General features: G+C 37.7%; 1 protein-coding gene across 1 annotated transcript; it reads left to right on the top strand.

The window, feature by feature from the left end:
* Positions 1-26,220, top strand: LOC129002747 (uncharacterized). The gene is made up of 5 exons (XM_054430780.1): positions 1-786; positions 14,141-14,370; positions 16,231-16,485; positions 23,222-23,571; positions 25,770-26,220. The coding sequence occupies exons 1-5, from the start codon at positions 60-62 to the stop codon at positions 25,909-25,911; spliced, it is 1,704 nt and encodes a 567-aa protein (XP_054286755.1). The 5' UTR covers positions 1-59; the 3' UTR covers positions 25,912-26,220.
* The last annotated feature ends 311 nt before the right edge of the window (positions 26,221-26,531 follow it).

Here is a 26,531-nt window from a genome sequence, read left to right on the forward strand (position 1 = left end):
CCTGCCCGGCCGCACGATCATGAGGTGAACTCCGGCGTCCAACTTTTGTAAATACTAAAATGTCTTCCGCGACTTGTACATTCGCTATCGTCTGCCTTCTTTGTTCAAGTGTTTTTGTTCGCGCCAAATTAGACATAGACGAGACTACCGATGTCTTCGACCAGAGTGCTTTCGGCGAGAACGACTTGTGGAGCACCCTGTACCAACAGTGCGGTAAACGGTCTAGTTACGGGTGCGTCCAGGAGAGTCTTACGTCGTATTTGGACAGTGCTTTGGAGTCAGACTTTGTGACGGACGCGGTGTCTTTCACACAGAACGAGAACAACTATACGAACATTTGTGCGAGAGTGAAGAAAGATCATCCGGGAGACTTCAACGAACGGGCAGAACGGAAGTTGGAGTACAACGAGGATGGGTTCTCAGAGTTTATCGAGAAAGTGGAAGAGGTAGAGAAAAAGGAGGATAATTTTAGAAAAGGTAAATCCTTAAAAGAATCTTCAACTGAAGAAACATCGATTCCATCAGTTGTGGATTCGCAAAACTCCTCACAAAACTCTACTTTACCCGAGTCAAAGAACATTCGAGACTTAACTGATGTGATGTACGATCGAGGTCTCAAGTACTTGATGACCCACGATGTAGACTTAGCTATCCCATCCTTCATGTTTGGAGGAGGCAAGGTGCGAATCTCCCCCAGAGGATTTGACGACGATGGAGGAGCGATCGTCAAGCTGAACGTGCTCCCTGACCAACCTCAAGAGGGGCGTCTCTTCTTCAAGCACATCAGTAAGTAGACCTCTTTATCAGCTAGAGCTTGAAGATCACCACCGTGGTACAGATGCGTCGGATAATTGGTATAACAAGATTTTTCCGCTGCATGATCATCTGCCACTTTCTATAACTCTTCACTTTTCATACGCAAGAGGTAAAAGTTGGGAGATAATTTGGGGGGTAATCCGCTTTGCTTGGAAGTAAAACATAATATTTGTAATTACTTTGTTTATATAATTATCATTATGAGACAATGCTAGTATTTATAGTTATAGTTATAAATATTTACTGTTTGGGAGTCGTAGGTAATTGATAAACCAAGTTGACTCCATAACTTGATTCATGGTATTAAATTCAACTATACAAAATGGCCAAGAATAATGACTGATTCTTATTTTTAAAAGTAAATAACATACACTAATGAACCCGTAGCATGAAGTGTCAACTGCTGTTGAAATGACTATTTGCATTGTAATAGAACCGTTGATATTATCGACAATGAATTGATCTACATAGTTATCTGCAATTTCACTTAAATTGAAACCAAGCAAGCTTTGACATTTTGTCACTTATACGCGAATGATCACTCAGAACACGTGCAATCTGTATTCCTTGAACATATTTAGAATATGTGATGTAACTCAACCTGTGTTACATTATTAAGATTGTTTCAAATCCTTCAAAGTGATATCAAAATTATAGCTGAACTTTGGGCCACAGTAGATTATTGTATTCGGTAACCTTTATGTTGGATTGCTGGAGGTTCGTTAATGGAAAACATATTCGACGTTACCTAAACTTTTTTACACAACGTATGAAGCAATTACTTCAGAAAACAGTGTTGAGACAGTTTAATTTGCACGTTTAAAAACGATATAGTACCTGTATAAGAAATTAAGAAAAGTTGTTGTAGTAACAACAGTATTAAACACAAACATTTAAAACTTAATAAACGGCTTTCGTAATATTTAAACTATATTCCACTGCTGTATAACCTTTTTTGAACTTCAGTAGGGGAAATGTTTCAAAAACGAATTTTTAATATGGTTTTGGCAACTACATTTGGCACAATTGTGGGATCATCCCTTGGCTGTACATGGATATCTGTTTACTTTTGTCACCTTCTGCTGAATATTTCTTCTTCTTTGGTGACAAACGTCAGCATTTGTCCAAGTATAGTCACCACTGATCACTTTTGTACTGAATCTATTGCCACTGCTGTGTTATTGTGTGTGTATTTTTGCTGTGTGTACGATTATCACCATGACTTGGTATTTATACCATTTTCAAGATTCATCCATAATCCGGCCACTAATTCTAATTCACAGATCACTAAGTATTTTAGAGGTTAACTGTTTGTTTATACATAACAGATTTGAACTTGTTTGGCAAACCACCCAATTTGAACAACATGGAAAAATGAAAAAGACTTCCTTCAACAAATTGTAATATACTCCATTCTACCATCTTCAGGGTTTTAGTAATAGCGTCTAAGAGCAAATAAGTGAAATTATGTCTATATAAAACTAATGGTAAAAAATCGAATTCCATCCAAATCAAAATACATGTGTCTAATAATGATGTCCAATTATAAATAGATGATGTCCAAGTGGAATACATCCGGACACTAAAGCTAAAGTTTACCAAAAACATACATTAAATAATGTGAAAGTTAAGGAAGTAGTGAATTTTATACCAAACCCAAAATATTAGAAAAGTGAAACAAAGGCCAAGACTATTAGAATATAAAATAAACTCTTAGTAGGATTAGACTTTTTTTCTATTCATTCCATTTCAGTTCAATTGATTATTCCACTAATTGATGCCCTTGGATTCAGCGCTATCTCACTATCCTTTTTCCCATTATTGGTTTTTCCTATTTTTGGCCCTAAAATATAAAGTTTTGCAATTTCTTTCAAAACCATTTTATAGAGCGTGAAAGCCAAATTATATAGTATATTTAAGCATCATTAGAGCCTAATGGTTACGGAGAAAATTCAAAAAATATTAAATTTATAATCCCTTTTGTAGTTTGCTTGTTTATGCACATATTTTGATCAAATTTGGAAAATGCATTTATTTCATACTAAACTACGTACTGTATTAACATAAAAAAAAAACACTTTTAAGCCCTCCCTGTTACAGCAAACCCAAGTACTTGTTAAACTAATGCTATTTAAATAGGGAATAACTTTGTAACATTTTTAAGGATATATTTTAGTGTAAATCCACTCATGCAAATGGAAATTTGCTTATTCTGCAGGTTTGCTGCGGCGGGGGTTTTTAAATTTTACTGTTCGTTCAGAGAAAATGTTCACGTTAGTAGTTTAATTTAATTGATGACTCATTTATCACAAAATCGTTAAGTGTGAAACGGCGCTGGGTGTGATCCGGGTCGTTCAGAACGTCCGCTAAAGAGGACAACCAGTCCGCTAACTAATGGTTAGCGGTCAGCTCGCAGCTGAAGATTATATATAAACATAAACCAAGATTGCAAACTTACCAGAGTTCAAATTGCTGTGAAAATTCAACAGCAAATTGAAGCTGCAGGCAAACCAACCACCGTTTTCGGTTAGTAGTGTAGAATAAAGAGACATATTTATTCTGTGCTGTGGTTGGAAGCAGTAGTATCACAAGTGATATTTGGGTTGGGTGATAAATTATTCTAGCTTTATCCGAAATAGGGTATCCCACAAAATCAGTAATCTAAATTAAACTTGGGGTATTGCGCTAACACTATAATCTACTAAAACATCTAGCAGAAGATTTATGTAATTCAGTTATCTATACAATTGTTATATAATAAATGTAATTAATATTTTAAATGGAGAGGGATAAAGAACACGTATAGTGTCTACAATCAAAGGTGAAGTAGGCAATTGATACATGTTTCAAACGACGCAAGAAACTTATGATCCCACAAATTTTTGTGAAGTGAATGTTTGAAAGATGTGTCTGAAGATTTTTGGCTAATTTCCAAGAGAGGTTGATCCTGGAAGTGCCATAATTGTCATTAGACTATCAATGATTGATGCTATCGTACATAAGGTCGACGTTATTTAGTAAGACGACACGAGTTTGAACCTACTCTCCTACAAATACCACAACAAGTTTAAATGACGCAGATAAGCACAAATAAACACAAATAAGATCGCAATTTACTGTCCAAACTGTACTCAAATTATAATAACAATCTTCTAGCCAGTTATTTAGGTAGCTAGTTTCAAAAGGGCATTACCAGTTTCTCTCAAATCAGGCCCGTATTACATGTAGTTCGGTTTCAAATTCCAACAATCAATACAATAACGGTTTTAGCATATTATCTTAGCTATGGAACAAAATCGCTATCCTATTGTCGGGAGGTTAAGCCTCCTCAATCTGGATTTATATACAAATATACACCTGTGTATAACACATACAATTAGGTATCTCAGGAGAATAGAACTGTATTGGAGGACCACCCCTCATAAAAGGAAAAACAAATTCATTCACACTTCTTCTCGAAAATCCCCAACTCATCATTACATTACACTTCTAAAATTACAATAAGTCGATTAAATTAACTATTCATTACCCTAGAAGCCTGAAACAAGACGATTAGCACACAAGATAACTGGCTTTCGCATTTGAGAATCAACATTCATCTATTATAATAACCAGACTGTCACCATCTTCTTACTCTCTTCACTTGTCTGATCTTGACACACTTAACTGTCAAGCTCATTGTTGAGCAGCTGGTTCCGTGTCAGACGGATGACATCATCGAGTGTACAAACCATTAACAGAATAAATAAAAACAACAAAGATTATTCAAACCTTTCGGGAGATACAGATGTTAAGTTTGAGAAAGTAGGTGAATCAATGAGTCCGATGACATGATAGAACTTCATTCAATTAGTCTAGATGAAGAATAAATAAAGTTTTTTTGATGTGATACACAAATAAACAGTGACACTAGCCAAAGATGATTATATTTTACGTAATATGTGGAATTACTTTTTTAAATTCATAAAACGAGCTCCAGTTGGTTCATTTCATAACACGGATAAAATCCAATGAGATGACTGGTACGAGACTTAAGTCCATTTTTCTTTAGCCTGGACCAGGGCCATCATAAATGTTCAACGACAAAAGACAGAAGATCGAGAATCTGGAATCTGCTATGGGAAGGATAAAATGAAATAACTTTCGCAACCCGACCTAACTTGTCTTTATACGGACAAATTTTCATAATTTCGACTCAAGTTTATCTAAATATTACTGTTAAATTGTTTGAAAACACGAATAATAAGTATTTCAATGCAAAATTTTGCAAGCATCCGGCACTCTATATGCAAGTTGAGCTTGTTTGCTAGGATAGCTTTTTCACTTTCTATCATTGTTTCCAAAAAAAAAAAAAAAAAAAACTTCATATTAGCTTTTCAAAAAATTATATAACCTAACGAAATGACTATCATAACCTGGTCCAACTTAATTTGTATTGAGTTTTTATCGACAGCTAATAGATTCTGACCCAACTGTTGAAACATACATAGGCTAAGATCTATTATACATTCTCACGGCCTTGAATATCACGAGTATTTAGCCAGTCATCCCTGTGTCATCCCGGAAGTCGCCTCAATTACATATAAAGCCTTGTACGGTCCCAATGAGCCGGTACTGCGTTGCTAATGTTGGTCCTACTTGTCGCTGCCCTTTGACCTTACTCTCTCCCCGCCGTGCTGAATACGTGACACATCTGCGATTCTTCGCTTCACTTTTCATATTTGCTGGTCACTTGAGTCTCAAAAGACTTGGGCAATTAATTGTTCCTAGGAGTATATTCTAATCTTTTTGAGGCCCCCTTCTAAGGTGTATACAACTTCACTCCTCATAAAGGATATGAGACAAATAATACCATACAAATTGATTGATACAATGCTTGTGATCATTGGTAGTGACATAGTTGTCTTCCATATCACTGTGAGCTTATACTCTCAGTATTTAAAAGTCGTTAAAAACATGGTCAACAGCTCTTGGTGTATTGTAATTGGTTCAATCATTGTTGTTTTTCTTGATGTTTAAGTCCAGGAAACGAAACCCCACTAGACTGAGGCTGTTCTAGGATCATGTCCTCTTCAGCCGGGTTTTTAGCTATCTTCTACTTCCATTGATTTTAATATCTGATAGCATGAAGAAAGCATGCTCCATAATAAGACGTCCAAACGTCATCAAAGAGGTGGAGGTAATTTGCCCATCAAGGAGAAATTTGAACTGCATTTTTGTGGGCTCTTCACAGCTTTTTCCATAAAGTTTCCCTTTGGCCAAGTGTATTTTCAATTAATTACTATCCGTGTGACATCATTTCGAAAACTCCTTGGGATTTCTCTTATGGTTCTGCAATTATAATATGTTTAGAACACACCACGAGTCCTGAGAAAAAGTTGGTCCATTCAATTTTTTTCATTAAAAACCACTTGTGCCTTAACTCAAACTGAAGCAATAGGCAATTGATTTGGTATCCAGTCTTCGTTGATTTAAGCTGGAAGATACGAACGATACGAAGGACTTGATAATAAATTGTGTCTTAAATCTATCTGGAATGCGCTGGTTCATGGAAATCATCATGAGAAACTGAGAAGAGTCTGCCTTTGATATCAATTTACATGGACATTTCAGATTGATTTTAGCAATATCGGTGCAACATCAAATGGTCCATATATCTTTGTTTGTCTTGATATTTTCTAGAATTACTTGATTGGTACTAATTCGATGAATGGATCAATTGGTGGAACAGAAGGCAAGCAGGCGTGGCAGGATTGGCGGGAGTAATTGCCGCCAAAGATTGCCAGTTCAGTTCCAGCTGGACGAAGTGTGTCGGTGTGTCGCACGACGTGCTGCTGGGATAAGTGACCATGTCGTCTGTCGGCGTCAGCAATACTGTCAGCTGACTAGCCTGCGGGAGGCCATCAAGAATCTCGTCTAAGACCCTTGTAGGTTTTACACGGCATTTAGCGTTGGGTGCCAGATGCGCCGAGTTCTTAGTAGTTCTTATCCAACCAAAAATTAATTTTTTTAATGGTCGCTGTAATGAACACTAGAACGGAATAAAATTACATTTGTATCATTGTTGTTGTAAGATTAGTGGTTTCTTTAGTCAGGACCAGTTATTGAAAGTTCAATGATCAATGATGACTCCAGTTTCGAATCATCAGCTAACCATCGTAGTGCTCTCAAGTGCCAACCCTCCACAGTTACGGCAGCAAAAATTACCGGTAGTGAAAACTAAAGAATGTAGGACAAGAATAGAAGCAATAGTAAAAAATGCAAGAAAAGGGAAGAGAAATATTGGTTGGAAGATGATGGATAGTTGTACGATTCGTCAAACAAAATACAGAAACAAACGTCTCTCTTTATTCTATAATCGTAGCAATCCTGGAAAGTCAAACGGTTCGTATTTCACTCGCTACCACGTACTTGACTCTCTCACAAAATACCATTCTGTTATTCCCAACTCTATGTATTACTTCTTCGTGTTCCCTCCTTATAATTCTTATCCTAACCTCTATCATCCATCGCGAGGTGAATTGAAGCTACCCATTGTCGTGGAATTTCAAATCACTGAGTAAGAAATGAATTAAGATCGCCAATCACAACACTCCCGAAGTCGCTCCCAATTGTGACATCGTCCGTGACAAAGTCACAGCTCGTGTCACACAAGATGAGCGCGGAACTAGCGTGACGTGTAACGCGTGACAGTATCATGTGCGTTCTTTGCGTAACGGTTCACACACACTACTTGCCGTCAGCTGAACCAGATCACGTATCGCGGCACCCACTCTACTGTTGAGTCCCAATATGAGCTCCTTTGACTCACAACGTATGTAGAATGGAAGTTTCTTCGGGCGTTTGCTGTAGTTGTCTTTTTTGCTCTTTTGTACTGTACCAATAAATCCGGTGCCTAAACGCTGTAAGAATCAGTTTGGATTCGTAAAATGTATGTATGATCATTTTTATAATCCTTCAATAATGTACATGCTATTCTTTTATATGGTGTCCTAACAAAGGGTAAGCTACATTTATGAGCCGCTGTCAGATTGATAGCCGGGACCGTCATCGATCCATAGGTGGTAATTTTATGATCCATGTCAGATTTCATGAGTGACTGCGTTTGAGTTCGTACGGTAACGGCTGCAATCGCTGTCCGACTTACATTAAATATGGAGCTGATATTACATTCTAAGATAACTTAGTAAAGAATTCCTAATCTAAAAATCAGTATTAAACTCTCACCACATTGTTGGGATTTATTAAAGGGATGAAAGATCCTTAATAGCAATAAAATCTCTTTAAACAACGTTAAATTCGGCAAGAACCTTAATAATGGCGTAATGCATTTTTCTGCACACAATACAATCCATTTTTCTTATCGTTGACATGGAACATAATTTGACTGACATGGCAACTGCTTGTCGAACCAGTTTACCGACGTTATAAAAATACAGTAAAAGAAACCACTTTGCCGACATGATGTTGAAATTCGTTGTATGCACATCAGCTACTTGGGTAAGTACTTACTATAAATTTAAAATAAGTTTACTAGTGCTTCTGCTGGCCCCATTGGAAATTTAAAGGATGAGCTTTTCCAAACCAATTAGACCCAAGCTATATCGAAATGTAATTAATCCTTTAGCACACTCAAACACTTGTGTGCTCAAACGTAACTAGGCTATGTCGATGTTAGAAAATGTCCAATGGCTAAACATGGAATCCCAAGCTGTTATCCTTTTATGGAACACCTCACTCTCTTGTGGTTCTATTGTTTGCTTGAAAGAATACTTATGTTCTTATGCGAGGCAAAAGTAGGCGAGTGATTCACGCGTCCGTCATGCAGCCTGAACATGCTGCCGCCCTCGACACGCCACGACACGTCACAATATGCTACAACATGCATGAACACGCCCGAGGTGTCACGATGTGTCATCTGCGGTCGCGGTTGCCCTAGCAACACTACAATCACAATTATAACTTCATTATAGTGTATCAAAAACTGAATCTCTCTACATGCACACCATTAAGGTAGTGTTGACCTTATCTCGCGCACAGTTGATGAATTGTTCAGCGAAATTTCAGTCTAGATTAGTCGGTTGAATACCATTGTCACGATTGGAAGTTCTAGGTTATGACCCGCCAGGGAATGAAGGATGAGTTTTGTGTTTATTTAGGGGTTCTATTGCTCATATGCTACATTAGAAAGGATACATAAGATTAAGATTAAACATTTCAGATAGCTAAAAGAGATGATATTTTCTTCATTCTTAATCTTTCAAGAATACTGATCCATTCGAAAAGGGATTTCTTGATTGTTATGATAAGTCTTTTAAGAGTATTCGTCCTTCGAAAGGGTTCTCTTTATCGTTCATGGTATTTTAAAATTACCATCGGAAGCTGAATGCTTTATACTTACCTTCTACGACTCTCAATAGTTTATAATGAGCCTCCCTTTTGGGTCTACCCTTGTAGTTTGCGGCATCAGAACAAAAAGAAACTTCAATAATTTAGTCTTTCAATAATTCTGAAAGCAGAATGGATAGGCCAACGATATGGGATAGGCACTGTCATCATTGACTTTATATCCTAGTATTGGCCTAGATAGTGTTATTTGTTGCCTCCAAACCTTCTAGCAAAGGCAATGTGCTTACAGAGTTCAGATTATTCTGTGATGATGTATATAGTTTCATGTACTTTGTTTAGGAATTCTATTGCAACTATGAGATGAACCATTGCAAACATCTTTAACCAAAGCACCTTCTATTAATTTTAATAATACAGATTGTTTGGGGTCTATTTATGAGTTTATGCATTGTAGAGTCCGTCGGTCCAGTGACGTACGAAACTAAAGTGAAACGAGATTTTCCGCATTTGTTCCACCATTATAATGCTGGCAGCAGACCGTGGAATGCTGATGCTCAGATTATTCACTTACTTTCTTCCTCGTTTTTACCCTTTAAATTGAGACGCACCCATATATTTCACCGACCTTTAAATGAAGTGACAGGACATCTTGTAATATCAGTACATTATTTTATAATGTACTGAGCTGAAGATGAGTACGTGGAGAATAAATTATTAGTTTCCTACAGCAACGTTTTGGAATGTATAAGTTCAGGAACATCCACCAACTTTTATCTCAATGTTTCATTTAAAATTCTTGTACTCATTTCATTATTGCAAAACCATGCAATTTCTATATATTTTAATATGCAACAGCGAGATTTAGGGTTCAAATCTCATCAGATCACCAATGGATTTGACCTAAGTGATAATACCACAACCACTAGGTCAAGCCTGAAGTAATGTGAAAAAATTCAAAGCTGGTGCCTTGCGTCCTAGGAAAAAAATTAAATTATACAACGATGATATTTATATAAAGAATCGTAGTCATACTATAATCGACTACCGCCAAAAAAATACAAAATGTCATCATTTTACAGTGAATTTAGTTTTGTTTATCACCAACATAATGTGGTCTCTTCTTTAGCTATATCCAATACATAGTCACTACATTATCACATGATGGGAAAGTAGTTAATACAGAATTCTATTCTTACATTTATTCCAAATCCACATTCCTCCTACCTGCTTCCGAAGCGAATGAGGAAAAGGAGTAAAAAGGTTTAGTCTGAGGTTTATCCTAGATTAATTATGGAATAGATAACATAAGATATACAGAAGTTCAGTTTTCCTTGTTCAATGTTAATGTGAAACCGATGTATCAAAAGCTTAGAGTACCTCCGAACATAGCGGTTCAACGTAAGGCTATTAGCGGGTGATTCTCGGCCAACTCTCTACAAACACGGGGAAGAAAGTCATGAGTGTGTGATGAGTACCGTAATGTAACTAAACATTGAGCTTGCCAGTGTGTGGTTCATTATTGGACGCGTTTAAAGTAGGCCTATTTCGCGTTTCAAAATATTTGAGATATTTTTATAATTATATTATATATTTGTCCAAATTGTGGAGATTGAACTGTCTTCCGTAATTAATGAAAAATACCGTAGTACAAACCAATTGCTAAGGAACGACCTGCGATAGGTTCACGATTTTACTTAAAGGCTGGAACTACCTAACTTAACAGTTCCTTCCTAGGCTAGACAGTTTCGAATTGATTGCCCTCAACATAATCAATTACCGCGCTTGCATCAAGTACTGTAATCGTAATCGCTGAGAACGCGTAACGCCGGGAGGAGAGGAACACGACAGCTTCATGGCAAACATTGTACCAGCCGTTTGTGGGTCGAAGCACGTGCAGGAATGACTGGGTCGTACCGCAGTGACTCAACCTCGGGCTGTTCAGAGGAAGAAGAAAGCTGGGGAGCTATAGAGGAAGTACATACTGAACACAAAACGTACAAGGAGAAATCAAGGGGTCATTACTTTAAGAACCCTTTGTTGCAAAACCGGCCATCTAGTGTGAGGTAATAACCGAAATCTCTAACTACCAAAACAGGGAAGGCGAGAGTTTGACCTTGAGCAATCAAGTTGAAGGTCATGAGTTGATTGCCCCTTCAGCACGTCCAGTATCCTACGTGAAGGACTTTAGTTGTGTGATGGCGTTTTTTGAGGATTTGAAGAATATCTTTTAACACACATGTTTTGTCTAAGCATTGCAACTAATCTTTGACACAAACATTGATTAGGGCTGCAATAACTGCATATTTCTCTCAAATAAGTCTTACTGCATATTCTGTACAAGAGAGCTCATTGAAGTTTTACTGTAATCTCAGTGTTTGATATACAGTTTTAGTTTTAGTCCAAGCTGCGAAGAAGGGTTGTAATGATGACATTTGAAATTGTGAAATTGAGTGATTTATAGAGACCCCTTATAAATACACACCGTTTAAACGTTTTTCACCATAACTCATCTGTAATGAGATAAATAACGTAGCCAATAAACATGAATGCGTCTAGCAATGGTGCATTCATTTGCATCAATAATTACTTCTTCTAGCATTATCACAGACTGATTCACTTGTCTGTGGTATTATTCATCATCCACAGACATTAGCTAAAGAAAGTTCTACAAATGAATAACTCATTTTAATCATCATTTCACGCTGACTTGCAATTAATGTCTAACCATGGCTGCAGTCTGTCTTGAAGGAATGCAGCAAATGCGGTTAAACACCTGTTTCCGTCTATTAAACTGGAGCAAGGAAGCAAAACGTCAGGGTCAGCACGCTTGAGAGGGAATGGTCACAGTTTGAAAGTGAAAAACCCCGCCTCGGGTGTCAGGACCGTAAGTGAGAAAGTTGTGCTACATCACCCACGCCTCAGGGTAGGGCCGTTCTATTTGGGAATTTTCTGCCTGTGGTGGTGGCAATCATCAGGTCAGTTAGTGGCCATAGTGTTTGGTATGCAATTACAGTGCGAACTAACAAAAGAGGTTTTACCTGTTGAAGTTTACAAATGTGTGATTTATGATTGTTCATGATACCAAAAGAGTTTGCAGATGTTGGCCTTGGTTAATGACTTTAAGTAAGGATTTATAAACTGCGAAAGAACCTGCGAAAAGTGCCATTCATTTACGTGTATAAATGAGTAATAAAATTGAAGGAGTTTTCAAAACTATACATACTGTACTTCACTGTAGACCTGTTAAAGTGAAAATATTTATTTACTTAACCAAGAAATCCTTGCTCAAACAGATTAGCCTAGTATATTTTGAAAACTCTAACACCGCTAACATTCTTCTGGTAGTCAAAATGTAACAATTCTTAGGGAATAAAAAGAAGCCTACACATCCAAAAGCAATACGAGTGTTGTAACTAGAGCTTGGATTGACTCAATTTAACGTTGAGCTTTCACATAATGGACTCACATATTATTTCCATGAGGGTTTTAACATACTGTTAAATCCAAATGCCCTTTCTTGCACGGTTTGTTGGATCTACTCTTGTGCTCTCCAAACCTTTTAGAATTCAACACATACCTGCAATTGGGCAGTCCATACAATTGTCTAATAGCACAATTTAAATCAATAAAGTCGAATTTTTCTGAGAAAATATCTTCATAACTCATACAAATGGTTTAACTTGCATAAAATCAAAACAAACGCACGCCAATAAAAACGGGGTTAAACCCACGCCATCTGGACAGCAGATTATTTTTGCAGTCCTTCGGTTGAATCAAATTATAGCAGACAGAGATCCAAATAATGTTATGAACCAAGTTTTAAATTTGTCTTCAACATATCAACTATTGTACAAGAAATTAATTGTAAAATCCCTTATGAGAAAATTAAAAACCACAGTTAATCCATTATGAATTGTGTTGTCTACATTTACAATCGCTACCGTTTTCTCAAAACAAAACTTGTTAGGACTTTATGGTATTCTTTGAAATGTTTTCGCTCATAAATATTCCGTAGTTGTGTCCTAGTTTATTTTTGCTAGTCAAGTTTATCAAAGTAAGAGGTGTCTTCAATACAATTTCTCCAACTGAAAACTTTCCTCAGGAAGCTCTCGCCGGTGCCAAAATAGCTTTCCCAGACAATGGATCGATTTGATTGGTCGACTGATTTTGCATGTCGTATTGCTGCACTAAGTTGAGAATGCTAAGCCACACTACTCTACTCACTCTACAAATTCCCAGGAAACTTTTGTCCATGGGATATAAAAAAACGAAAGAATGTGATTCTAATAAAATTTTGGGATTAATAGATTGATCATAGCTTAGTTTGTATTTCACTTAACTTTATAGCCTAGTGTGTAAAATTTGAGTATTTCGAAAATGTGCACTGTACTCTTAAATAAAATGGCCAGGGAATAGTTGATGTAAAATATTCAATTTGTAAAATTAACCTAAATAGAATTCTCGTAATATTCGGCACCTTACAACATTTTCCCAAAATCACAATCTTTAGTAGCAGCGTTACAAGTCCAAATCCTCTTGTACGATTGTAAGTTTTACTCTATATAGAGACCAACATCAAAATTTGTCATTAGTTTTATCTGAAAAGTTGAATAATTCTTGCAATAAATAAGAAATTACTGTCTACATTACCATAATATTTTGCCATGTTAGCGTTATCTTTCACACGTTTTAGAAATCTACTGAGCATTAATAATTCACATTTCTTTTATATCATACCTCACGCAAATTGTATGTTTTTGTTTTCTGTTTAAGTACGTTTTTCACATTACTTGACTGTTTGTGATGTGAAAGAGTATTTGATTGTTTGGTGTGAATAATTAAATTATATACGATTGTCTTTTGATTCTTGAATCCTTCGTGTAGGAGTATTTATTAGTTTCAGTGTGAATAATTATTCATTCAATTTAAGTTACACTTTTTCCCAACCAATACTAAATTACCTTTTCGGTTGCAGAGAAGCTGTTCAGGAAGAAGCTGATGTCGTCGATGTTAGCGGCCATGTTGATTCTGAAGTTGCTCAAGTTGAAGCTCATGTTCTTCCTACCCGTTCTTCTGGGAGTTGGAACCGCCAAAAAGATCCTCCTGAAGGTTCTGCTGTTCCTGTTTCCCGCGCTGGCTCATCTGTTTAAGCTCTGCTCGTACTACCACCACAAGCACGCAAAATATCACCATCATCATCACCAGGTATGTTGTACATTGTAGCAAATAAACTCTATGCTAAAAGATTCACTGGCTCCCGCGTTAGCACACTTATTCAAGCTCTGTTTATATTACTAGCAAAAAACGCGCACGATACGCAAGTTCTTCCTAAATGTTGATTATTGTCTTTGGAATTATCGTTTCAACAGGTGTGACACTCATTTTTCGATTATAAAGATGTCAAGTACACACGTACATAGAGACATTAGAATTTAGACGATTCTTTGAGAGCCACAAATTTAAGAAATCTCAATGGCGTTACATTTAGTTGATAGTGGAGGCTGTTCTAAGAAAGATGAGCCAACTACGCGGTTAGATGAAGTGAAATTGAACTAATCGCGTACCTCTTTATGTAATTAATGGCATAAATAAAGATTAATGGTGCCAACAAACAGAACTACGAGGTGCTCTATATATTATTTGGTTATGAAGAACTAATAAATTATTACACCGGGAGGAGCTTGGAGTTATTTTAATGTTTTTTTAGAGGAGCTTGTTAACAGTGATTAATCTTAACACAATTAATTAAATATTGATCTGTAAACATTTCTCATTTTAGTGCGTTCAAACAGCCGTGGCACCTGACGGATTAGGAGACCCCATGGAAACCCTTGGAGTCTCCTAATCCCTCAGGTGCCACGGCTGTTTGAACGCACTATAAGTCAAATTTCTTTGTTGTTTCCTGTAAATGCTATATTTTGTATGCTATATTTTAGAAGATTGTAATAAATTCACTATTTCAGTATACCAAAGAATTTCATGCAAACTTTGGCCAACTAAAGCAATGAAAATGAAGAACTAAGGCAAACCAAGACTGACACAGTGTCAAAAATTAAATTTGTGCAACATAGTAAACTTACGGTTTTCCTAACTTTGAATGATTTTGTTTTGTAAATAAAATTTTTAAATTTCATTCACTTACTCTAAATTTATGCATTATCTATATAGCTTTTGTTTCTTTTACAAAAGCAAAACGAGTAAATTCCCAGAAATATAATTCGAAACACCCTGTACATAGTTAGAAACAATTACAACTAATGATCTAACGGAGAACGAGGTTGGATATCCACATAACAAGTGCGACCTGCGCATGAACTCGGAACCTAATCTCAGTTCAAACCGTCTGTAATGATTGTTTTGTTCTGCCGGAACTAATGGTACTATTAGAGTGTCTAGAGTTGCTGCAGCTGATGTAGTGATAAGGGAGCTTATATCGGGGTTAATGGGCAAATGACGAGTGTAAAACGTTTCACAGGTTGAAAGTTGTCATCATTTATGCAGATTCGCATCTGGAATTGGTTAAAATATAAGAATAGAGCTTGATAAGAAGATATGGAAGTGTGTCGATTGATTATAATCATTGATTAAACATACCGGAGTAGACAATCTCATCCAAATGTATCTACTGAAGATAGGGTTCTCTTCAATTTGAAATTAATAAAACGTTGGTTTGCGAAAAGCAAAATAGTGTTTTAATGCAGAACAGTCCGTGGAAGCTTTGGCTACTGAAACAGCAGTTTCCTGTGAAGTCTGTTGTAAACGGAATACCATCGCAGATCATTTCCTTTTATGTCTAGGTTAAGTTGTCTCCCTCAAAAATCTGAGGATAGAACTTGATGGGTCACTGTCAAGTTATGTCCTTTTTTTGTCGGTGTCAAGGTCGAAGTAGACAACTTGAAGTGGATCTAAATTTAAACCAGAGGAAATCTTTGATTTGAGTACTATCTGGTTTGGAAAATCTAAAGGATAACTTTAGGCTTTAGCGTAAGATAACCATGAGTTGAACAACTGTTCAACAATAAAACTTGTCTCTTTCCACGTCACTAACTCCTCCAACTGTTGTAGATCGCCCACCACCACCATCACATCCCAGTGCCAGTCTACACCCCGGTACACACCGCCCCCGGGGAGCTGCCCGCACCATACCCCGCCAGCTACGACGCCACGGGACCCGGTGTGTATCACAGTCGTACCGAGGCCCCAGGCAGTCTAGCGGACCTTGCGGCCTGGGGCCTGGGCGAGTACCCGTCCGCCTGGGACAACAACCTCCCAGCGGCGACCGACCCTCCGAGGTACAACTACCCTACACGACCTCAACAGGTTAGTACCTTGTGATCTTTTAAAATAAGTGTAACGAATAATGGCTAAACATACCCCGCCAGACAATCCTTAATGTACTGTAGTACCGTTTGAAACTTTCTACATATGTGGCGGTTTTTTATAACTCCGCGATCGTCAGGCTAGCAAAAGGATCCACTTTTTGAGGTTTCGTCAAAATAAGTATATACAGAATAACTAATTTCTCATAAAACACTAAAACTGCCTCCAGTCCTGTCCATGGCAATGTTCATTGTTCACGCGTGTAATTGATAGGCATATTATTAATAGTTTTTTGTGTTGTGTGTTTGATTTATTCAGACGACACTTTAATAAGTGGGTCCTTTAGTTACCTTGACGATGGTGGGGTTATAAATAATTTCCAATAAAATATGTTGCAAGTTTCAAACGAGAATCGTCCGACGAGATGTTTTAACCGTTATTTGTCATAAAACACAATCCTGGGACTATAAAAAAATTATAGTAAGTATAGCTGTGACTTATCGTGATCGAGAGGTCTTAGTGAATGATTAGCCGAAGCTGGTCTATTTTAAGACTCAGTAAAGCTTCTAGGACTCATCAGCCACTTCAGCCTTAAGCTGGTATACTGACAATTAAAGTCTTGGACAATTTATTACATAGCTGCTTTAATGGAGATTCGCAACGAGACGCAGTTGCAGAAGAGAACGATGTGTCTTTTAATCTACTGCTGACCTTAAACACAACATTCCTAATTTTATGGAAGTCTCAGAAAAGGTCTATCAAAACTTCAGCATGTACTAGAAAACCTTTAAGTTAGTTAATTAGTGGGGGAGTGTCAGAGAGACAATCAAAAAGGCTTACAAACTCTGACGGCTATGCGAGTTTAGTCGCCTAACCTCAACACTAAGTTAGAAAAGATTGAAATTAGTTGAAGAAAAGTACATTATACTAATGTCTGTTCAGCATTTTGTCTGCTTAAAAAATATTGCCAATAATTACTTGTTTGGAGCTAGGCTAAAAGTTGTCAAATTCGCACCCTCCCCCCTTTGACTATTAAGTCAATGGTATTACCTAACGATGTTGTTAGGTTATTTGCACAGATGATTCCATGATTCCACATTGGCTACAGAAGCTACTCAGCTGATTTGATTGATTCGTTACAAGCTTGGCTTCAGCCTCTAATATTGCTCACTTGGTCATCTTGTTCCGCCAAGTCACGACATAACGAGCGAAGATGAGAACATAACATGACAGCTGATGAGATGACTTGCAAATCATCGGTGATCTTTCGGTATCGCTCATTGCTTTCACACTGTCTCAATTGTCGCTGTGACTTGTTTGAGAATGGGACTGTTTGCTCCAGTTTTTATGAGTATCTTGATTAGGAAAGGATTTAATCCAAACAGACAACCCGTTTTAGTGTACAGTGTTAGCCAAAAGGAATTCATGCCTTTGGCAGCATTATCTGCATTTGGCTAGGCTAAATGCTAAATTAATGTATTCTCTAACCGATTCAGATGGCTTTGGCTATAGAAGGCTTGCGTCTACTTTTTGGGGGACGACTGGTCTAACTGTTCAGGATCGGAATTTTAAGGTTTAAAGTCACAAACAACCTTTAACTAGTTTGTAATTAGTCAGCCCACTAAGAACTAGATGTTCACCTCACGTGAAAACACATAGACAATGATAACTGCCTCTGCTTTGGAGATATCTATCAACGTGAAGCAATGCCGTAATTTGATAACTGAACAATACAATCATCGTATTTTACACTGCTATCCATCGCTAAGTACCTTGACCACAGACCCCCCCCCCCAAGCATTTGTATTTTAATAAATTCACTGATTAAAAGGCCCTTTTCAGAGGATGCCTTTAATTGCAATGCCTTTGTCGTTTCCATCATCATCCTGTTGCAAACGCCGTCACTAACCAGACTAACCCCCTTTTTAAGCATGAAAATGAAATGATCAAACTTCTTAACTATCTTAGCGTACTTTGTTTCTATTACAAGACAGAAACGACACATTGTGAAACGTTCTCTATTCGTAATAATCATATTAATAACGAGTACACGTCACTTTCGGTTTATTTTCATAATCAAAGCTCCATTGACGGAAGACCTTGATCAGACACAGCTGATCTACATAAGCCGACCACGTCTGCCATGCAATAACGAGTTGGTTGCTCCACTTCAGCCAAATTATTCGATGGAAGTCTGCCAAGAGGGGTTTGGTGACCTGGTATCCGGTTTTGCTAAATAGAAGCATCCTCACACTTCCTGACAAGAACGTCTTGTTGCAGATTGAAATTGAAACACCCTGTCTCCAGTCATTAGAAGAGTTCCGAAAGAAACTCTAGTTGAACCGGAACCACTTTTAGTTCTTTCCGTGACTCTGGAATAGTGGTAACCAAGTAATTTACGCTTGTTTCTCGCCATAATCCATTAGGTTGGCCACTGAACCACCGGCCAAAGCTTTCTAGCTCACATTCCTTTCTGTGGTGTCAATTGATGTTTTTCTACATCACAAATACAGGCCCAGCTTTATTTTCTCCACTTTGCGTAGTCTATAACAATATTGTGACGAATGGGTGACAGAATATGTGAGAAGAAGTCTGTCATCGACTCTTCTTCGTGATTCGGTTTAAAGTTCCTGAACAGACTCATGAGTAACACTCGTTCTTACAGCTATTTAATTATTCACCCAAACTGTCTATCTATCTTGGTATCTATTATGGTACTGTTTGTCTCTTATTTTAATTCATTCCTGATACTATTTTAGGACCCGTATTCCAAATCAAGAGAATAAAACTGAAAATCAAATACGAATTTACGCGTTATATAAAGTGGCATAATGCAAAGAATGTGCAAATCGTTGTTTCTTTTACAATACGTAGATGGTGAACTCCTCGAGAACTGTGTAAAACTTTCGCAAAATCGTCAACTGTTTGCAGACGGTTTATAATAAAACTCCGTAATTTAGTTTAGGGCATAATAATCAAATAGCCACTTAGCTGAAATTTCAAACCACCAACTACACAGGTAACTCCATTTTACAGATTTATCACCGTTATTTAAACTCAAATATTTAAATTTTTATTGTAACTACTTTACAAGCCGGTGAACCATAAATTTGAAACAGGAAACCAAAGGAAAGTGGGGGCTTCTTTTACCTCACTCACCAAATATTTGACTTGGCCTCCTTCAACTTTATATTGGCAGAGAAACGAGAAACCGTTGTGGACAGAGAAATAAATGTGAGAGCTAGAATAAGTCACGATTAGTAACCTAGCTCTAGCGGATACGTGCTTGAGAATTAGACTGAGAAAAGGATTTTATATTTTGATTGCCTTAGGGTAATATCAATCAAGAAAATTTTCTCTTTGCAAGATCAAATCTTCATCTTTATCATGATGGTCAGGTATATTACAAGACATTCGAATTTACGATTGAAAATAACATAAATTTAATCGGTATCGACCTGTAATAGTCAAAATGACGCACTCTTGTCAATCACCAGGTTTTTTCTTGGTAAAGGGAGAACAGTGATTAACTCGAAGTAATAACTCGAACGAGCTCCAATTTCCAACCGCATGTTTCAATAATGATACATTGCTGTCTTGTTTAGGATCAGATTGCTGTGAGGTTATTTTCTGATCGGAAACTGTTCAGGATCTCTGTTTGCCCTAGGTCAAACATAATTTTGTGATTTGCCAAATGAAGTGTGGAACTGACCTGGTTATGAAGGAAGTCGTAATTTGTCTTATTGGAGGAAAGTAAAATAATCTAATTGAGATCTGGAAAATTATGTACCACAAGATGGAAGGTGAACCCAGAAGAACCTGAACCCAAAAGTTTAGATTTACGCCGGTAGAAATGTAGTTCAAAACCATAGGGGTTGTAGGCTATATTTAGTTGAACAGTTGTATGAGTAGGTTAGTTTTTATGTTGTGCATATTTCAACAACTAAAGAGATTCGTAGACTTTAGCTCTCTGCTCTAGATTCCTCTCGTTTGTAGCAGGTGCGGAATAGAGAAGCAAAGTGAATGAGGAACCTCCTTGTTGAATTGTGGGAACTGCAACGGTAATGCGTGGGACAAGCTTATTGTGCTGTGATAGTAGTGGAAAAACTCAAGGTATTGAGGTAGGACTGAACTTGAGATACTGCTATACAAGTGGGATATGTTATGTTCATCTATGCGATAGGGACCATTTACTGCACTTGTAGCTTAACCTATGTTATGCAAGATACACTTTTAGGTTAGTGATTGGTGTAGTGTCGAGAGATTTATTCATTGAGTTGGAGTATGGAATAATTTTGAGTTTATTTATCAGGTGGCTAACTGTGTTCCTAGAGGTGTCAGCCAGAGCCTAAACTCTTCGCCGGTATCTTATCAACTTCAGCATCCTTCTATGATCGCTGCTTGAGTCTCTAAATCACCATGGTTTCAAGGGTGGTTTCAATGTTGAATTTTTCAATGTTACGTCAGTTAACTGCAGTCAAATAGCAAATTATATGCTGTCTCCGCAGACCGCAGACTGTCCACACGTCTTACATGCTATACTGTAGCGCTATCGATGATCGTAGGTGCTCAAAGGGTGCCTTTTTGACAGTCGTGTTGTCTGCGTCAGTTGTATCTTGTCTGACTGAAAGATTTCTGGTTACATTTAGCAAATATGAAGAAGCAATACAGTATTTCAATTGCAATCCACGTTTTCGAATTTTGTTGAGTTAATTAATACGGTGGTGAAGGTGAAACCGAAGGTGAGCTAAAAAAAGGTCTAAGGTAATTTGTTTCATATTGTCCGAAATATATGCCGATTTAAGTAGGATTTTATCCTATTGTATGTGAAATGCATTTGGATGTATTTCTATCTAAACACTTGAAATATTCGTTAAATAAATCGTTGATGTCGTGTGAGTCTTAAACTCTTAGTTTTCCTTGCCAGATTCGGCCGCTAAAAAAACGCATTCAGTTGGTCTCGAAAAACGCAATTGTATTCGGTAGTTAGAACCGCAGACTAAAGAGTATTATCCTCTTCAATCTGTGCTAGGGCATGGAACAGGGACGAAGTTGAATGAGACGGGGTTCTATATGGCTAAAGAGGACTCAATCCTAAAACAGCCTCAGTCCAGTAGGGTTTCAGCTCCCTGGACTGAAACGTCACGAAGAACGGATGGGGTTTTATCAACTGAGCCATGGTAAGTGTTATTACATTGGCAACGCTTGGGATATTTAATACATTAGTTGAATGATCGCGATGGCGGAGCTATCTGGGTCGCCGGAAGCCCAAGGAGAAAGTCGCAAGTCTGGGAGTTCCGCGTCGCTCGGTGACCACTGCCTCTTGGACGTGGACCTGTGTGACGTCCTGGCTGACCGATTGGCGGGAACTTGCCCTTAATCCGGCGGGATTTCCATGTGACATGCTCCGAGATCCGACACCGGGGGTATTCCGTAACCACCTGATGACCTATCTAGCTTAGAAAACTGTCAATATTGAATAGGCCCAGCAATATCCCCTTGACATTGCGTTATCCATCAATTATTCCAATGGTGATGTCTAAAAAAGGTCCATGTTGGATAGTAACACGACCAGGGTTTGGACAGTTTCCTCACATAAAAAATGTTGAAAACTCCAATGCAAAGATACAAACAAAATAATGCAACGATTTGGTGACCTCGCAAAATATGCTACAAAATGTCAATGTGATTAGTAGAATGGTTGGCTATCTTTGTGACTTACTCAAAAACTATTTTACTTAAAATATAGTGGTATGAATATGTGTGTATTTAGAAACCATAAAAATGTGTGTAAACCATCGAATTTAGCTTTTTGGATCAAAACTGGACCCAGCTACAGTTTGATTATTGTTGGCCTTTTAGTAAACGATTTTTGCCAAATAATCAGCGGGTCAGCTATCAAAGAAGCTATTTAAGTCACGCCATTTCATTTCAATTCCACCTTGTGTTCAAATACAGCATACAATGCTAACATTCGCATCGTTGCCTCTTGGTATTGATTAAGTGATTAGATTAAAAGACTAATTAACCCTTGTCACAGCAGCAAAGATAATGCCGAAATAGATAACAATAAACCATTTAATTCAAACAAACTTTTACTTTATAAGTAAGCACATCAACTACTAAAAACCTGAAAGTGTTAAAAAGCGTAAAAATTGATCGAGGTTCGGTTCGGTTTGAGCATATAAACACCATGACAGCATGTTTTACATGTTAAATCCGTCGTGGACAATGACGCCAACGCCTGGAGATGTTCACCACATTGTTGAGTGATTGACAGCTTCATGAGGTGAAAGCAGAGTTCGACAACAGTGCATTGTATAAACCCCTCTAGGCTTGTGTTGTAATGTGGCCTACATTGTGACAGGACTATTAGTTCCCATGATTGTTTCAAGGGGTTAGAACAGTATGATTTATTGTTAACTCGTCGTTTGTAGGTTGGATTTCCTATTGGTTTACATAGTGTGGTATTGTATTGATTAACAATTAGCCACCTCGTAGAAATGTCGTTTACTCATCGAATAATCGACTTTTGTATTGCCAAATGTTGTTTTCTGGAGCCACATGAACACTGTAGAAGTCTAATAGCTGACAGCAGCTAACAAAATCTTAGCTTACAAAAATTCAGCCCGTTGTTGCAACGTCTGGTGTACTTTTCAGTTATCCAAAAAGGTTGAGCCCGAATAAATTCTAGAACTTTAACATTTACAATAAAATCACTTTTAATTTTTTCCAGGTTGTAGCAGCAGCGACACCACAGTACGCGACGACTGCTAATCTCAAGCAGCTGTACGCCTCAGCACTAGCCGGTGGCGTCAGCAAGACTCAGCAACAGCAATACACGCAGCAGTACAACCAGGCGGTGACGTCACGTCTGCAGGCGCTGACGCCACGACCAACTGCGACGTCAGCGGCATCAGCAGTGTACGACCCGTTCTACTCGCCCATGCTGCAGAGGCTAGATGCGGTCTTCAGCAGTCTCGGGGTCGCTGACGAAGGCTGCAGAGAGAGAGTCGTCTGCAGCATGTACAAGAACCCGACGAGGTTTAGCCCGCACAGCAATCTCGTGTCGGCAGAGCTCAGCAGGTAAATGAGTGAGACAATCTCAGGAAATAGTCTAAGACAATATCAAGTGCTTGGTAGAGTATTAGTAATGCCAGACTTATCAACACAATTAGACTTCTCACCCCATTGTAAATTTTGAAGCTCGTGTTTGGTGTCTAGTTTATGTTGGTCACACTAATAGTTAGTGTCAACGAAATTTGGTTTCTATTTTTTTATTTCATTATTTGTGCTTTACAAACAGTAAAGGTTGTATAACTAGGGTACGAGTTATTGCTTATGATTAGTTTGTTTTATATTTGGTTAAACGAGGTTTTAAAGGACTGAAATAACAGGAAACAAATTGTAAACAAAACACGACCCCTACAGTACACCGGACGAAACTAACCACAGCCACCTCTAATACATAATGTGTATTAGAGGCGGCTGTGAACTAAGGCTGATCCATAAGGACGAGAAATCTACTTATAAGGGAGTTGTTAATCTATGGTGAAACTATTAGTTTCTGTTTAGTACATACATAGATAAAACATATCCTACTATGTCTATTTTCTGTCACATTACCTTCATTTACTCTTATTGAAAAGACAAGAGACCTATTATTGATCGTCTCCAACCGTCAGTCGTATTTAATTGACTCCGCAAAGTGTTGTTTACCGGTCGGCTCGTTGACCTCTCGACTGTAGATGGCGCGAGTCAAGTTTAGAAAGCAAGTTGCAATGCTGATATAAACCTGGAACGACCGGCTCCATGGTAAGTAAGCCGGCCGGCCTATAGGGGTCAGTAGGTTCAGCTGGTTATCAAACATTCCGCGAATAATACCGGAGATTTTTTTCTCACGATAAATGTGTACTACTGGCACTACTGGGAAATTGTATGAAATTATTTCTCTTAGAGGGTAACTTGCAGTTACTGAATATCTGTGTTTATACTTTTCACAACATCTAAAAGTTCAAAACTCGTAATATAATACATTTTTCCAGCAGTCACCTCTGACATAGTGGGAAGTGGGCTTCCTTGCACTGATTATAGTACAGAAATTGCTAATTGCTGCATTTACTTTACTTTTGCTGCACGCTTTTTTCCCCACACTATTTTTTTGCCGCACACCAGTATCCCAACCAAACAACACAAAACAGCGTGCTTCTATTATGCACGTAATCCGTTTACGCCTGGAAATAGGTTGGCAACACAAGATACTATATGACTACGATCAGCTGGTGCAGCGTTTCCTATTTCGTTCAACGCTTAGATTTAATCTAACCTAAATAAACGTGTTGATGAAAATGAAATGTACAGTATAACTAAAAATGTTCAAAAATGCCCATATATAATAATTTGTTTTATTCACAAGTGCGTTCGGAAACTACGTTTTTTTACTAAAACGTGTTGTTTACTGTTTGAAAGACTAATTATTTCTATGCTTTATAGTAACTGTAAGAAATATAACGAGTGCAAACTGCAAAGTGCCTTTGTTGCACTCGAGAAACTATCCACACTCGCTTGCGGCTCGGCTTGGCTCGTTCTCTCTCGTGTGAAGGAAAGTGATACTTTGTCCACCTTAGTTACACAAACAACTATATTTTTATTAATAACAATAATCTTTACATACAATATTGTTTTCTTGTAATATTTCTGGTTTAGTATGTAAAATTGTAAAACTATGGAAAAAGTTAACTTAATTTGACCATGAGCTAGCCAAATCAAAGCCACTTAATTGTTGTGTCGTTTCTGTCACTTTTCAACAAATTGTTAGCCTAAATATGTTTGTCAAGTAAGTTTCTCAATGTGTTAGCTATTTCAAGGTTGTAATTGCCATTGGGCTATCAATTAATAGCCATGATGAAGATTACAAGTTCACATTACCAAAAAAACTCTGGATCTCATCAATGAAATATCATTGTTTCATTATAACAATTATTGTTACTTAATTGGGAGGGCAAGCGATGACCTGTTGGTCTATGTAGCTCTGTTACTGACTAAGATCATTGTTTCGTTTGTCAGCCCTCTTTTTCAGTTTCAAACCATCAAAAGCTTTGAAATATTCTCTGGATCAAACTGGTAACCATTAGATTGTCCAGTGAACCTAAGCAGCACAAATGTGTACACAATTCGTTTTCAATTAAACTGTTTCTTTCTGAATCATAGGCAATCACTATCACCATCACCCATATTACTGTAACAGTTGGTAGAAGATCTCACAATAATCTTTGTTTTTCCAGGGACCCCTCCGAGCTTCAGAAGCCTTTGACAGCCAACAATGCTGTGGTGAGGTTCTACCGCTACCTTCAGGCAGCACGAGATGGTCAAGAGCACAAGGAATGTTTGAGGCTCTACCCAGCATGTTCAGTTGCCACAGAGTAAACCTACGCCTAGACATGGAGAAACCATGGGAAATTTACGCTGATCTTTCAGCGTAAAAATCAAGCTGATGAGCCAAGGATTGTCTTAAGCTCTAAATTCAGTGTTGTGTCTCAATAGAAAAAAAACCTGCATATACAGATAGACAAAATGATCCGAAATGGAGCTGAAAATCGTTCAATGTAAACACCACCCTAAGCTCTTCAATCTGTAATGTTTCGATTAGGCAAATCTAGATCCAAAACTAACGTAAAAAGTAGAAGTTATAAATGGCGCCTACAAAGCTAAATATTTTACATAAAATTTCAAACTGCACCCTTGAACTTTTGTAAATTCTCACTCTGTTACTGTTTAGCGTTTCCAAAGACTATACCTACCTACATCTACATACATAGAGTAAGAACTTGCAGGTGAATTACTTCGAAGATGAATACTCACTGTAAACTAGGCTGCATCCATACTTTGACCAAAAAGGTCTGAAGTTGTATAAAAAGACTTGCAGAATCTTTTTGATGTAAATATTTCTTGAATTGAGCGAGATACAGATGACCTACTTAAACAGTTAGTCTTCTGTAGCCTTGAAATCAAAGTGTGGAGACAGAATGGTAGAGTTTTTATTCCAT

This window comes from Macrosteles quadrilineatus, unplaced genomic scaffold, assembly GCF_028750875.1.
Source record: "Macrosteles quadrilineatus isolate MER2022 unplaced genomic scaffold, UCM_ALF_1.0 Scaffold_1__1_contigs__length_201487025, whole genome shotgun sequence".
In the NCBI taxonomy this organism is placed as follows: Eukaryota; Metazoa; Arthropoda; class Insecta; order Hemiptera; family Cicadellidae; genus Macrosteles; species Macrosteles quadrilineatus.

Bases quoted from the DNA above. Each gene is read 5' to 3' on its own strand.
- LOC129002747 (XM_054430780.1), top strand. From the start codon at position 60: ATGTCTTCCGCGACTTGTACATTCGCTATCGTCTGCCTTCTTTGTTCA. The intron at 14,371-16,230 runs GTATGTTGTACA...CAACTGTTGTAG, and splicing joins ATCACCATCATCATCACCAG to ATCGCCCACCACCACCATCA. The intron at 23,572-25,769 runs GTAAATGAGTGA...TTGTTTTTCCAG, and splicing joins GTGTCGGCAGAGCTCAGCAG to GGACCCCTCCGAGCTTCAGA.